The sequence below is a fragment of the Pseudochaenichthys georgianus genome, unplaced genomic scaffold (assembly GCF_902827115.2).
Source record: "Pseudochaenichthys georgianus unplaced genomic scaffold, fPseGeo1.2 scaffold_475_arrow_ctg1, whole genome shotgun sequence".
Lineage (NCBI taxonomy): Eukaryota > Metazoa > Chordata > Actinopteri > Perciformes > Channichthyidae > Pseudochaenichthys > Pseudochaenichthys georgianus.
The window spans coordinates 149,911-166,037 of NW_027263039.1; the positions used below are offsets into that span (position 1 = coordinate 149,911).

The 16,127-nt window shown below is 42.6% G+C and overlaps 1 protein-coding gene across 13 annotated transcripts in view; it reads left to right on the plus strand.

The window, feature by feature from the left end:
- Positions 1-16,127, plus strand: part of eya1 (EYA transcriptional coactivator and phosphatase 1) — a 127,125-nt gene that overhangs the window by 64,650 nt on the left and 46,348 nt on the right. For 10 of the 13 annotated variants that reach the window (XM_034078738.2, XM_034078736.2, XM_034078743.2 and 7 more), the window contains 3 exons: positions 19-164; positions 5,202-5,324; positions 14,464-14,546. In XM_034078738.2, coding sequence (XP_033934629.1) covers positions 19-164; positions 5,202-5,324; positions 14,464-14,546 — 352 coding nt within the window. The remainder of the gene's footprint in view (positions 1-18; positions 165-5,201; positions 5,325-14,463; positions 14,547-16,127) is intronic. The other 3 variants (XM_034078742.2, XM_034078749.2, XM_034078746.2) reach the window with 1 other exon arrangement.

A 16,127-nucleotide genomic window follows, 5' to 3' on the forward strand; every position in this document is an offset into this window, starting at 1 on the left:
TTTCTTCTTCTCAAATAGCAGAACATATCCGCATATTCTTCCGACCCCTTCATCCCAAAATATGGCAGCTTACGGGCAGACGCAGTACACCACAGGAATGCAGCAGGCCGCGGCGTATGCTAGCTATCCTCAGCCCGGACAGCCTTATGGCATCCCTGCTTATGGTAAGAAGCACACATCCTTCACTCGAGTAGAAGTACACATACTCGTGTTTAAAATACTCTGGTGAAAGAAGAAGTACTGACTAAACTTCTTTACTCAAGTCAAAGTAACTTGAGTTCAACATGTGAGAAGTAGAAAGTACAGGTATTTGAGTTCAACATGTAAGAAGTAGAAAGTACAGGTATTTGGGTTCAACATGTAAGAAGTAGAAAGTACAGGTATTTGAGTTCAACATGAGAGAAGTAGAAAGTACAGGTATTTGAGTTCAACATGTGAGAAGTAGAAAGTACAGGTATTTGGGTTCAACATGTAAGAAGTAGAAAGTACAGGTATTTGAGTTCAACATGAGAGAAGTAGAAAGTACAGGTATTTGAGTTCAACATGTGAGAAGTAGAAAGTACAGGTATTTGAGTTCAACATGAGAGAAGTAGAAAGTACAGGTATTTGAGTTCAACATGTAAGAAGTAAAAAGTACAGGTATTTGAGTTCAACATGAGAGAAGTAGAAAGTACAGGTATTTGAGTTCAACATGAGAGAAGTAGAAAGTACAGGTATTTGAGTTCAACATGTAAGAAGTAGAAAGTACAGGTATTTGTGTTCAACATGTAAGAAGTAAAAAGTACAGGTATTTGAGTTCAACATGAGAGAAGTAGAAAGTACAGGTATTTGAGTTCAACATGTAAGAAGTAAAAAGTACAGGTATTTGAGTTCAACATGAGAGAAGTAGAAAGTACAGGTATTTGAGTTCAACATGAGAGAAGTAGAAAGTACAGGTATTTGAGTTCAACATGTGAGAAGTAAAAAGTACAGGTATTTGAGTTCAACATGTAAGAAGTAGAAAGTACAGGTATTTGAGTTCAACATGTAAGAAGTAGAAAGTACAGGTATTTGAGTTCAACATGAGAGAAGTAGAAAGTACAGGTATTTGGGTTCAACATGTAAGAAGTAAAAAGTACAGGTATTTGAGTTCAACATGAGAGAAGTAGAAAGTACAGGTATTTGAGTTCAACATGTAAGAAGTAAAAAGTACAGGTATTTGAGTTCAACATGAGAGAAGTAGAAAGTACAGGTATTTGAGTTCAACATGAGAGAAGTAGAAAGTACAGGTATTTGAGTTCAACATGTGAGAAGTAGAAAGTACAGGTATTTGAGTTCAACATGTGAGAAGTAGAAAGTACAGGTATTTGAGTTCAACATGTGAGAAGTAGAAAGTACAGGTATTTGAGTTCAACATGAGAGAAGTAGAAAGTACAGGTATTTGAGTTCAACATGTAAGAAGTAGAAAGTACAGGTATTTGAGTTCAACATGAGAGAAGTAGAAAGTACAGGTATTTGAGTTCAACATGTGAGAAGTAAAAGTACAGGTATTTGAGTTCAACATGTAAGAAGTAGAAAGTACAGGTATTTGAGTTCAACATGAGAGAAGTAGAAAGTACAGGTATTTGAGTTCAACATGTAAGAAGTAGAAAGTACAGGTATTTGAGTTCAACATGTAGAAGTAGAAAGTACAGGTATTTGAGTTCAACATGTGAGAAGTAGAAAGTACAGGTATTTGAGTTCAACATGTGAGAAGTAGAAAGTACAGGTATTTGAGTTCAACATGAGAGAAGTAGAAAGTACAGGTATTTGAGTTCAACATGTAAGAAGTAGAAAGTACAGGTATTTGAGTTCAACATGTGAGAAGTAGAAAGTACAGGTATTTGAGTTCAACATGAGAGAAGTAGAAAGTACAGGTATTTGAGTTCAACATGAGAGAAGTAGAAAGTACAGGTATTTGAGTTCAACATGTAAGAAGTAGAAAGTACAGGTATTTGTGTTCAACATGTAAGAAGTAAAAAGTACAGGTATTTGAGTTCAACATGAGAGAAGTAGAAAGTACAGGTATTTGAGTTCAACATGTAAGAAGCAAAAAGTACAGGTATTTGAGTTCAACATGAGAGAAGTAGAAAGTACAGGTATTTGAGTTCAACATGAGAGAAGTAGAAAGTACAGGTATTTGAGTTCAACATGTGAGAAGTAAAAAGTACAGGTATTTGAGTTCAACATGTAAGAAGTAGAAAGTACAGGTATTTGAGTTCAACATGTAAGAAGTAGAAAGTACAGGTATTTGAGTTCAACATGAGAGAAGTAGAAAGTACAGGTATTTGGGTTCAACATGTAAGAAGTAAAAAGTACAGGTATTTGAGTTCAACATGAGAGAAGTAGAAAGTACAGGTATTTGAGTTCAACATGTAAGAAGTAAAAAGTACAGGTATTTGAGTTCAACATGAGAGAAGTAGAAAGTACAGGTATTTGAGTTCAACATGAGAGAAGTAGAAAGTACAGGTATTTGAGTTCAACATGTGAGAAGTAGAAAGTACAGGTATTTGAGTTCAACATGTGAGAAGTAGAAAGTACAGGTATTTGAGTTCAACATGTGAGAAGTAGAAAGTACAGGTATTTGAGTTCAACATGAGAGAAGTAGAAAGTACAGGTATTTGAGTTCAACATGTAAGAAGTAGAAAGTACAGGTATTTGAGTTCAACATGAGAGAAGTAGAAAGTACAGGTATTTGAGTTCAACATGTGAGAAGTAAAAAGTACAGGTATTTGAGTTCAACATGTAAGAAGTAGAAAGTACAGGTATTTGAGTTCAACATGTGAGAAGTAGAAAGTACAGGTATTTGAGTTCAACATGTAAGAAGTAGAAAGTACAGGTATTTGTGTTCAACATGTAAGAAGTAAAAAGTACAGGTATTTGAGTTCAACATGTGAGAAGTAGAAAGTACAGGTATTTGAGTTCAACATGTAAGAAGTAGAAAGTACAGGTATTTGAGTTCAACATGAGAGAAGTAGAAAGTACAGGTATTTGAGTTCAACATGTGAGAAGTAAAAGTACAGGTATTTGAGTTCAACATGTAAGAAGTAGAAAGTACAGGTATTTGAGTTCAACATGTGAGAAGTAGAAAGTACAGGTATTTGGGTTCAACATGTAAGAAGTAGAAAGTACAGGTATTTGGGTTCAACATGTAAGAAGTAGAAAGTACAGGTATTTGAGTTCAACATGTAAGAAGTAGAAAGTACAGGTATTTGAGTTCAACATGTAAGAAGTAGAAAGTACAGGTATTTGAGTTCAACATGTAAGAAGTAGAAAGTACAGGTATTTGGGTTCAACATGTAAGAAGTAGAAAGTACAGGTATTTGAGTTCAACATGAGAGAAGTAGAAAGTACAGGTATTTGAATTCAACATGTGAGAAGTAGAAAGTACAGGTATTTGAGTTCAACATGTAAGAAGTAGAAAGTACAGGTATTTGAGTTCAACATGTGAGAAGTAGAAAGTACAGGTATTTGAATTCAACATGTGAGAAGTAGAAAGTACAGGTATTTGAGTTCAACATGAGAGAAGTAGAAAGTACAGGTATTTGAATTCAACATGTGAGAAGTAGAAAGTACAGGTATTTGAGTTCAACATGTAAGAAGTAGAAAGTACAGGTATTTGAGTTCAACATGTGAGAAGTAGAAAGTACAGGTATTTGAGTTCAACATGTAAGAAGTAGAAAGTACAGGTATTTGAGTTCAACATGTGAGAAGTAGAAAGTACAGGTCTCCTCTCCATCTAGATATCTCTGAAGGACTTCCTTCAGAGCAGCTGACTTCTTGTTTAGAGCCGGCATGTTCTGGAATAAAACCGAATCTGCTTGTCAGGCTCTTCTTCTCGTAGATTAAAGATAGCAATCTGCAAACAAAACACCTTCCCCTGGCAGAGTGAACGCGGAGTCCACGGCTCGCTGTGGGCTTTATTTGTCCAAAGTCTTCTCAGTGTTTCGACTCCGAAAGACTCTCCAATATGTGCAGGAATTCACGGTGTTTATTTGAGTCTGAACTGCATCGTGACTGATTGAATGTAAGCAGAGGTCGGTTCCCCCACAAACACGCGCAGTATGTTTCATTACGGCTGCGTCTTCTCACACACGACCTGCAGGACATGATTACATACGAGATGTATCAAACGACCGCAGTCCCAACGCGCCGTTTGGTTTAGCAACGAGACAGAAAGACACTTCCACACAAGCGGAGACATCTTGAGTCAGATCATCTGTGAGATGGGTGACTGTGGCTGGGAGGGAGTGCGGTCAACCAGAAGGCTGTGGGTTCGATCCCAGCCCACGCAGTCAACATGTCGATGTATCCTTGGGCGAGAGACTTAACCCTGAGTTGCCCTGAGTGTGTGGATGTTAGGTCCTAGAGCACGGGGCACTGCTCTGAGTGAACGGGTGAACGACATGTAAAGCGCTTTGAGCGGTCGTACAGACTGGATACAGCGCTATATAAGTACGGTCCGTTTGCCATCTGTGAGATTCAGATTCAATAAGGTCAGACTGAAGCATCCTTTGTGCAGTAAAGTTATTGCATAATATAACTTCAAGTAGGGAAAGTACTTAATATGCATAATATCTCTAATATAGTACTACACTTGTATTTTCTTGTTATGCTGGTACGTATCTGGTGGATTTGAGAAGACATCAATAAAGTTTCTTATTTGTATCCTATATTAATACACAGTGATATTGTTTGTACTCCGTCTACAATATTTGCCTTTGAACGTAAGTGTAATATATGTATAAAGTATACAAGTACTTAAAATAGTTCTTGGGTTTAGTATCCGATCAAAATGTTGTTTGTTTGTCATGTCTTGATTTAGTGACTTTGTGTATTTTGAGTTTCGTGCAACTCTTAAGATAAGAACGGTCTATTTATAATAATGTCCAATCCGCTGGTTTCGGTGCAGAGACTTTGGGTATTCAAGTTAAGTGTGCAACTCTTACAGCTAATTATAATAATATATATTTTGTATTTGATCGTTCAACTCAGGATTGTTTCCCTTAGTGTGCTCTGCCCATAAGTTAAATAGGCACACGACTACTGACTGGCTGACCTTAAAGTATTATCGTCTCGTATAAGCTAAGCTAAGCTAAGCTAACAGACCAGCCGCGTGTTGACTGTTGTTGTGCATGGAACCGATGAGGTGTCACTAACATGTTGAGGACCCTTGTTTGCAGGCATAAAGACAGAGGGGGGTCTGAGCCAGTCTCAGTCTCCAGGACAGACGGGGTTCCTGGGGTACAGCTCGGGGTTCACCACGCCGCAGACCGGACAGGCGCCGTACAGCTACCAGATGCAGGGTGAGGACACATTCTGCATTTCTCTACGTGCTTTCTCACTCCGGACGAATGCACGGCGTCAAGATGCAATGTTCGATGCCTAAGCATGTCAGAAAAGGCTGTTTCTTTCTCTGAGACATGCGGATCTCCTGGTTTTCAGTACGTTTGGACATTTAGAGACACAACTTAGGACTTTGACAATCTAGGATGGACATTTTCCACTTGTATCTGATCTGTTATCGACCAACAACATCTTTAGATAACTGGGTATTGATGCATTGTGTCTGATTCCTTATTTCTCTCTGTGCATATTCACTTTGGACGAATGCATGGTGTCAGAATGCAACGTTCGAGGCCTAAACGTGTCAGAAAAGGCCGTTTCTTCCTCTGAAACCTGGGCATTTCTCCGTTTGTAATCATTAATCATCATAATAGTCAATATCTTTGGACATTTATTTTCACAACTTAGGACTTAGACAATCTAGGATGGACGTGTTCCACTTGTATCTGATCTGTTATCGACCAAAAGCATCTTGACACACTGCTTATCTCTCTCCGGGCTGTGGACGGATGCATGGCGTCAACATGCTGTTTCCAAACCTGAGACACGGGGAGTTCCCGGTGTTCTCAGTTTCAAATCACATCAAGTCAATATCTCCAGACATGTAGAGACTTTCCCTTGGATATAGAGTGTCCACCCTTTTGAGGTGTGTTGTTGTCCAATCGTACAGTTGTATCATGTCTGCAGCAAACATTGGGGAACTGGCATCACGGCGGGTTTAGCTCAAAGCAGATTTTGTCTTCTCCAAAAACATCCGTCTGAATCCTCAGTCCTCTCTGTGCAGCTTCCCTTTGGTATCAAGAAGGGGTGTGAGATGTGAAAGCTGCAAAGAGTGTATATCTTTGGACATGTGTAGACATAACTTAAGACATGTTGTCTCATCTCCATGTCTCCTCTGCTTAGCCCGTCCGAATAAGCTTTATTGTTCTCTTTCTCCAAAACATGAGAGCATAAAGCGCTCTGTCTCTGACAGCATGCGCAGCCCTCTCACTCCCCCCCCAGAACATGGCTGTGGTCGTCATGCCGGCCTCCCTCCTTTCTCCTCTCAGCAGCCACGTCCTCCTCTCCGTCTGTCTTCCTCTCCCCCGGATCATATTAGTATTTGTCTAAGAGCTGAGAGCGCGGTGACTTCTGGCCTCGAGAGCGATCCAGACGAGTGTTGCCTTCTCCTTAAAGGCAGGGCAGGGTTTCTACTCTCGCGTCCTTCTCCCGTAGAAAGGTGTGAGTCCTCCTCATGTTGTTGAGAGCGTCTCCCAGTAAATACCTGCAGCTCAGCAGCGGGTGTGCACAGCGAAGCCTCTTTTCTAAATACAGTCTGAGGGTAGGGCATGCAGACGGAGAGGAGAGGAGAGGAGAGGAGAGGGAGAGGAGAGGAGAGGAGAGGAGAGGAAGAGGAGAGGAGAGGGAGAGGAGAGGAGAGGAGAGGAGAGGAAGAGGAGAGGAGAGGAAGAGGAGAGGGAGAGGAGAGGAAGAGGAGAGGGAGACAAAGAGGAGAGGGAGACGGAGAGGAGAGGAGAGGAGAGGGAAGAGGAGAGGGAGAGGAGAGGAGAGGAGAGGGAGAAAGTTGAAGAGTGTTGAAGCTGCAGTGGTTAAACTCTCGATGACAGCATTATGTGCTCATTCATCTCAACATTACGCTCCGTCAGTCTGTGGCTGCAATGAACACTTAGATGAAGGTGCACGTATCCACCATCAACTAGTCGCTAGTCGTTAGCATGCGTGTTAACATGCATAGTTTGGCTCTAACACGCATGTTAACACGCATGCTAACACGCATGCTAACACGCATGCTAACACGCATGCTAACACGCGTGTTAACATGCGTGTTAGAGCCAAAGTACCAGCTTATTAGTGAACATATCAGTTAGAAATACCTGATCTGAAGTCATGTTGACACAGCTAACACTTGTAGTTTCATGTCTTGACCACATTTGTGTTGTTATGGGAGACTGTTGGTGCTGCGGCTGCACGTTGAGCACATTGAGCACGTTGAGCACGTTAAGCCCCACTCGTGAACAACAACTTCCTTACGTTCAACAAACAAGCACTCGTTAGAGGGTTATTGAGGAGAAACGTTGAACTATCAGTACTTAGAATAAGGCATTAAGAAGTGTTTCATAGGCGCTGAGAAGCCTCTTTTCCACGCCTCCAAACACAGACTGAGTGCAGGGAATGCAGAGGGAGAGGAGAGGGAGGAAGTATGGCAGAGTGTTTAAGCTGCAGTGGTTTAAACGCACGATGACAGTATTATGTGCTCATTCATCTCAACATTACGCTCCGTCAGTCTGTCAGTCTGGCTGTAACGGGCTGTAACTGGCAGTAACTGGCAGTAACTGGCTGTAACTGGCAGTAACTGGCAGTGACTGGCTGTAACTGGCTGTAACTGGCAGTGACTGGCTGTAACTGGCAGTAACTGGCAGTGACTGGCTGTATCTGGCTGTAACTGGCTGTAACGGGCTGTAACTGGCAGTAACTGGCAGTAACGGGCTGTAACTGGCAGTAACTGGCAGTAACTGGCTGTAACTGGCAGTAACTGGCAGTGACTGGCTGTAACTGGCTGTAACTGGCAGTGACTGGCTGTAACTGGCAGTAACTGGCAGTGACTGGCTGTATCTGGCTGTAACTGGCTGTAACTGGCTGTAACTGGCTGTAACTGGCAGTAACTGGCTGTAACTGGCTGTAACTGGCAGTAACTGGCTGTAACGGGCTGTAACTGGCAGTAACTGGCTGTAACTGGCAGTAACTGGCTGTAACTGGCTGTAACTGGCTGTAACTGGCTGTAACTGGTTGTAACGGGCAGTAACTGGCTGTAACTGGCTGTAACTGGCTGTAACTGGCTGTAACTGGCTGTAACTGGCTGTAACGGGCAGTAACTGGCTGTAACTGGCTGTAACGGGCAGTAACTGGCTGTAATGGGCTGTGACTGGCTGTAACTGGCTGTGACTGGCTGTAACTGGCTGTGACTGGCTGTAACGGGCAGTAACGGGCTGTAACTGGCTGTAACTGGCTGTAACGGGCAGTAACGGGCAGTAACTGGCTGTAACTGGCTGTAACTGGCTGTGACTGGCTGTACCGGGCTGTAACTGGCTGTGACTGGCTGTAACTGGCAGTAACTGGCTGTAACTGGCTGTAACGGGCTGTAACTGGCAGTAACTGGCAGTGACTGGCTGTAACGGGCTGTAACTGGCAGTAACTGGCAGTGACTGGCTGTAACTGGCTGTGACTGGCTGTACCGGGCTGTAACTGGCTGTGACTGGCTGTAACTGGCAGTAACTGGCTGTAACTGGCTGTAACTGGCTGTGACTGGCTGTAACTGGCTGTAACTGGCTGTAACTGGCTGTAACTGGCAGTAACTGGCAGTAACTGGCAGTGACTGGCTGTAACTGGCTGTAACTGGCTGGCCTGCGTGGGAAATGACAGATTGAGCACTCTGAGTCTCTAACTGCGCGTCAGCAGAACTATTGATCTCCCGTCTGTGACCCTGAGAGGCTTTCTGCGTCCAGCTGTCATGACATTCGTGTGTTTTGCTCCCAGCTTTCATGTTTCGCCGGGACACGGAGCGCTGTGGGGGGGCTGAGGTCGTCAGAATAATATAAGCTCTAATATGAGATGCTAATTCATTGATGCATTCAAGTGTTCACACTTTTATGCATTAGCTTGGAAAGGAGGAGCTTTTTTTTATCTTTCTATCCGCTAAGTAACCAAGACATCAATAAAGTGTTATCTTTTTACCCTACAACAATACATTTACCTCAATCGACACTATTTGAATTCAAGTGTAGTAGATGTATAAAGTAGCATCCAATGAAATACAAGTACTTAAAGTTGTGTTAAGTGCAGTACTACGGATCCAACAACCGTATTTTCTAACTCTAAATGAGACGAGTTGACTTGTACATGTCACCAAGAGATCAATAACACTAGTCGATATAAATAATAATGAAATGAAACAGAAGAATTATGATACTGCACAAACTGAAGCTGATGAACACAAATATTATTGACTTCCACAAAACATAACATATAAACAAATGACCTTCCTAACTACACATCTGAAGAGCCTGCAAAGCAGAGCCCCATCTGGACCTGATAGCCTTTCCCCGAGTGGGGCATTCTGACTTCTGCTTCAAATGTTGAGCCCTGATGATAGACATAGCCCATGGCGAGGGGGGGGGGGGGAGCAGAGCAAATGGACTTCCAATTGTGGAGCCAGAAGGCAAAGAGGAGGAGGGGGGTGTCTGGGGGAGGGGGAGGGAGAGAAACCCCCTTTTCTCTCTCCCCCTTCTGCTATGATACAAGTAATACTAATGCGTGTATGTAGTGTAGCTCAGGGGGGTCCACACGTCTTTAGCCGAGGGCCACGCACATGGCACTAGAGGCGTATTACCTTGTCAACAAAATCAATCAGATGTGGGTAAATTATTCTCGATACTTCAAAAGGCTTTAAGAAACAGGAACGTTTCCTGTCTATGAGCCCGACCCGACTGAAGCCCACTTAAACCTGCTCTGTGTAGAACTGCATGCCAGTGAGTGAAATACGGAGTTTCTCTAGTTTCCAGACGCCAGTGAGATTGGGGAAAGTAAAGTCACGTTTTATTTAGCTGACGCTTCTCTCCAAAGTGCATTGAAGAAACAAACCCAAAAGCAATAACCCTGCAGGAACACGTCGGCCCTATAACACTGAGTGAACTACGGAGGTGTCTCTACTTCTGCACACTCTTTTCCCTCAGCACAAACACCGAGTAGACGCCGGTGATATCGGTTCCTTTTGAAAGTAAAATTACGTTTTCATTCAGGAACATTTCCTATCTATGTGCTCCAATAGCTTCACTTAACGTGGACCTATCATGCTATATTTGAAACAGACATCGTAGGGCCATACATATAAAACATGACTGTGAAGTTTTTTTTTCAAAATACCAAACAGATCCTGCGTTGTAGCCATGCCTCATGTCGCTCTATTTGCTCTTTCCAGCCCTGTTTTTGAAAGGGCTGATTCTGCTTGTGTGGCAGGCTACAGCGCCACCTACAGGCCTGGCATATGTACTACAGCGTATCCAGCGCTTTCGAGCGGTCCCTCATTCCCCCGATAGGTGGAGAGTTGCCCATATAGGCGGGGCACCCCTTTTCTGACGTCAGAAACATTCAAATCAGATCCGTTGCAGCCCCGTTTCTAGAGATGTGGGTTCGGAGGAAAAGAGAGGGTTGTGTTTCTGACACCTGGTGAGTTCCCTGATGCACCGGGGACACATGTCGATGTATAAAAGACGTACAGAGGTGCATTTTGCATGAGAGGTAAAACTGCACACACACTGAGTGAACGACTGAGGCTTCCCTAGTTTCTAGCAGGGATGGGAATTTGAAAGCAAATGTATATTCGAATATTCCACCCCCAAAAAAACGGTTAACCGATTAACCGAAATGTACATATCCTATACAAAATAAATAAATACATGTTCAAATAAGTATAGCAACCAAGTAGAATTTGTGAAATGTATTGAACTGGTGATCACAGTTTGAACAGTTGACAGCTATAGACCTACAGCTTTCATGCTTAAGACATAACTTGGTTTTCTGATGGATTTGGACATAAACGCGAGAGAGAGAGAGAGAGAGAGAGAGAGAGAGAGAGAGAGAGAGAGAGAATTATTATTATATACATTGAATTATTCCATTTGATAATATGTAATCAACTTAGGCATCCCGCCAAAAAAAGATATTTAAACAAAAAAAATAATTACAATAAAAATATTCATAACTCATATTGGAATACCTGGATGATTTTGAATATTCGATTCCTCGTTCCCTTCCCTAGTGTCTGGACGCCAGTGGTATTGGGCACTTGTTGTTTCTCTCAGCAAGTATCCTGCTAAGTGCAATAGCTTCACTTCAAACTGCAGAACCACCGAGTGCACCACGGAGGTTTCTCTCGCGTCGCCTCCCTTCTGCCTCCGCACGAAACACCGAGTGGACGTCGGTGATATCGGGCACCTTTTTGGCCGCTAAGTCTTCGTGCTTTCCTCCACCCTCCGCCCCCCCCCCGGCGCTCTGAGAGCTGCTCCACATGTGTCACGCTGTGGGAGGCCCTCCTGATGCCCGGAGGATGAAAGCTGTAATTACGCCTCCGTTTAGAAACACTGCATTTATCTCCGGCTACGGGAGCGAAGGGGAGCGATCTGCCTCTGAGTGGACAGAGCGAAAGAGAGGAGGCCGAGTTGTTGATGCATTTTGGGACGATTGGAACTCTTTAAAAACCTCTATTACAACCACAACATTTGCACAAAGCTGTTACTTGTTATAGTTTTATATATGTGGGTATGTGTCATGTCCTTAGCGTGCAGAATGATGCACACAGCTGCAGGCATACTCCAGAGTGTTGGCCTTCACTTGAGAGGATGCATTATTTATACTTTGCATGTCGAGCGCTTAAACGCATCGAATCAAGCGCTCCCTGCTGCAGAAAGGACAAGTTCAACTCAAACAATAAACCTGCTTACATTTTATTTTAAGGGATAATTAATGTTTATCATACAACGTTTGTCCAGTCCAAGATTTAATATTTAAGACGCTTTTTTAGGGCTTGTAAACAACATAAATACAAACAACCATGTCAAAATGAATGGCAGTTTATTTGGACTTAAATAAATAGAAATAATTGTTACTATTTCTGACGATAATATTTTTGAATGCAATCTTTTACGATGATAAGGTTTTATTTTGTAAAATTAAAACGTTTTAATGCAATAGAAATATATCAGATATTCAAAATGAATGACAGTTTATTTTGACTTAAATATATGGGGCGAAGCCTGCGAGCTAGTTCAGGCAGTCAACTCGAGCACTTCCACCCCAGCTTCCACCCAGCTTCCACCCCAGCTTCCACCCAGCTTCCACCCCAGCTTCCACCCAGCTTCCACCCCAGCTTCCACCCCAGCTTCCACCCCAGCTTCCACCCAGCTTCCACCCCAGCTTCCACCCCAGCTTCCACCCCAGCTTCCACCCCAGCTTCCACCCCAGCTTCCACCCCAGCTTCCACCCAGCTTCCACCCAGCTTCCACCCAGCTTCCACCCAGCTTCCACCCAGCTTCCACCCCAGCTTCCACCCCAGCTTCCACCCCAGCATCACCCAGCTCCACCCCAGCTTCCACCCCAGCTTCCACCCAGCTTCCACCCCAGCTTCCACCCCAGCATCACCCAGCTCCACCCCAGCTTCCACCCCAGCTTCCACCCAGCTTCCACCCCAGCTTCCACCCCAGCATCACCCAGCTCCACCCCAGCTTCCACCCCAGCTTCCACCCAGCTTCCACCCCAGCTTCCACCCCAGCTTCCACCCCAGCTTCCACCCCAGCTTCCACCCCAGCTTCCACCCCAGCTTCCACCCCAGCTTCCACCCCAGCTTCCACCCCAGCTTCCACCCAGCTTCCACCCAGCTTCCACCCCAGCTTCCACCCCAGCTTCCACCCCAGCTTCCACCCCAGCTTCCACCCCAGCTTCCACCCCAGCTTCCACCCCAGCTTCCACCCCACCTTCCACCCCAGTTTCCACCTGTTGGCTCGGGGGTTAGTTATTTAATCATCACTCATCGTGCTGTGTGTATCTATGGAGTGATGATGCCCGAGCCTACTGTAGTCGCCAAACTCAACTATATGCTGCTTCTAATAAACACGTTAAAGGAACACGTGAGTTGTCTGACTGAACTAGATTTATTTTTACTCTTTTTGACGATAACATTTTTTTTAATGCGATTTTTTTAGATGAAAAGATTTTATTTTGTCAAAAATAAAATAGTTAAGTGCAATAGAAATATATCACATAGTTAAAATGATTTATGCAAAATAAATGTACTTCATTTAAAGTCACCTTTAAACCCCAGCAGTCTGTGAGCTCCTCTTAAATAATAATAACATTACATTTAATTTATATAGCGCTTTCCTCGTGCTCAAAGACGCTTTCCGTAACATCAGAAACAGAAACGGTATCCTATCATCTCCTTTAAGACGAGATAAACCTTTATTTATTCCTCCTTCCCCCCACTATAACTCATGTCATGTATATTATTAACCCATTAGATGCTATCAGTCCCTTTGGAATGATTTCATTACCCAGAAGCACCTCGGGGAAGTGAAGAGAGGAGCATACATATGCATGGGGATCTGCTCAGTGACTGCGACACACACACACACACACACACACACACACACACACACACACACACACACACACACACACACACACACACACACACACACACACACACAAGTCTCATGTCTTCCTCCCATTGAGCTGTCATTCATCAGCTCTGATCCAATCAGTGATAAGCAGAAGAGATAGGATCATCTCCCTCAGGCTGTTCATCGCCTCTAGAGACGATAACAATGCGCCTTTTCAGTTTTGTTGGATAAAATGTAGTATTTGCATTTTCAGTTTGTCTGCCGGGGATTTTTTGGTCTTTAAAATGTTAGAGAATAGTGAAAAGTGTCCGTCTGAGTCTCTTAAAGTGCAAGGTTTGTCTGTGATGTTTGCTTTTTTGACTAAAACCAGAATATGTGCCTTAAAATAATACAAAGGAATTCTCCATATTTGCACTTGTGACATATTTGCATGAAAAATGGCTTTAATGATTATAACTGGATTGTCAAATTGATTATTCTCTTATCAATTTATGTTTTGTCTTTGAAAAACCCAAACATACTGATTACTATCTGACTATTAAAGGATATCTTCTTATTTGAGAGGCTGGAAATGTCATTTAAACCCATTTCTTGCATGAAAGAAAATTACTTTAAATAGTAGCAAATATTAGCGGGTTATTTGTCTGTACATGCAATGCAATTGTTGGGTCTTTAAAACATCAGAAAATTGTGGAAAAAGATCAATAACCACATTTTTGTTTGCCTAAAACTCACAAATATTCACTTTTATATGATTTAAAATAAAGAAAAACAGGATATTTCAATATTTGTGAGGCAAAAAACAAACAAAAATGGCTACTTTTTGCTTGAAAAATGTCTTTATCGAACTGTAAATGACCCCAAAAGTCTCTTAAAGTCTTCTGTTGATGCACTTATCTTAACTCTACGGTGTTATTTTCCCTTTAAGGTGGCACCTTCACAACCACGTCCGGCTTGTACCCCGGAAACAACTCTCTGACGAACTCGAGCGGCTTCAACAGCACACAACAGGTAGCTCGACCCTCTGTGCTCTGATCTGGAGTCAGTTTATTCGCAAAGCCTTTTATGAAACATGCAACATGTTACATTTCATCCATGACACAAACATAAATCAGTGGGGATGTGAGGATGATCCCGGCGATGCCACGGAGCAACAGATGGACGGCATGTGTTTATGTTTTGGAAGCTGTTCTGTAAAGTAGCAGCTCTGTCTGAGGGCTGAGTCTCTCACCGTGCTTTCCTTCGTCTTCTTCTTTATTAGAGTCCCATTGGCACGAGCATGAGCATGGATATTCTTCCTGGGGTCCTCACACACACAGAACATACATAAGACTCAACTAAAACAGCTCATCATTTCATTCATCGAATTGAATGCTATACTTTATAATACTGAGATAATTTCTGAGCGACCTTTTGAACTGAACTTACTCGGTACAGACCTGACCTGAGCTCCTCCAACAATGCAACGTATATAATAAAATACAAAATAAAAAGTCTATATACATGTCAATAGAATATGGGATATGTACAAGAACAGAATAGGAAATGAAATAATGCACATTAAGACGATATTAAATACGGTTTATTGCATAACTATTTATATAAATAAGTAGATTGCGAAATGACAACAGGAATGTTTATCGGGCCGCTTTACAGAGCCTGCGTCTGTTGATTGTGTATATATATATATATATATATATATATATGTATATTGTACTCCTCGGGATTGTGGGAAACGGTATTTGGATCTCTCGGTCTGTTCACACTGGGTGTCACATGTCTTCCGAGCGTCTTGCTTCAGAAGCGAGGCAAGAATCCTTCCTGGTATTCGCGTCACATGAGAGGCCCCGCCTTACATTTTCCACCACAGATTTGGGGAAATTGGTCCGTGCGCAAAGCATTGTGGGGATTTTATGACACATGTGCAGCCTCGAAATCTCTCGCTGCGAACATTGGAACAGACCTTCGGCGGCACTCGATGAAATGGTGGCTCTGGAGCAGCTTTACTGGAGATTGAGAAACACCCACTGTGGAGGACATTCTCATTAAGAGAAACTGATCGAGGACAAAGTTAGTCTTTTGTTAGATTTTAATAAAGTAATAAAGAAAGTTAATATACAAGTTAAATGGGTCTGAATGCAGGATCAGAGCAGCTGCATCCTCAGAGGAGCCTGAACACAGCTCACAGGCGCGCTATATAGTAGAGAGAACATCCAACTGGTCCCGCCCTTAAGGCTTCATCTGAACACCCCACCACTAAACCATTGAACCCTCCAGTCCTTAAACCACTTGCAAATCCACCTTTTGCCCTTCCTGAAATGTAAATCCTAAACACATAAAGGATTACAAATGCTATTTAAAAGAGTAAAAGGCATTCAGAGTATAAGACATATATATTTAAATGATTATATGGTTAACAGATGGTAATAATCTATACTTACTTATTTATCTAAATAGCTTTCACCAAGTTCGAAGACATGTTTTGCAAGAGGATCAGATATTTACTTCCCACAGTTAAATGCAAATCAATGTTTATCTTTTAAATAATGTTAGTTTCTAGATGTTCAATAACTTTGACTTTCATCTCTCCTC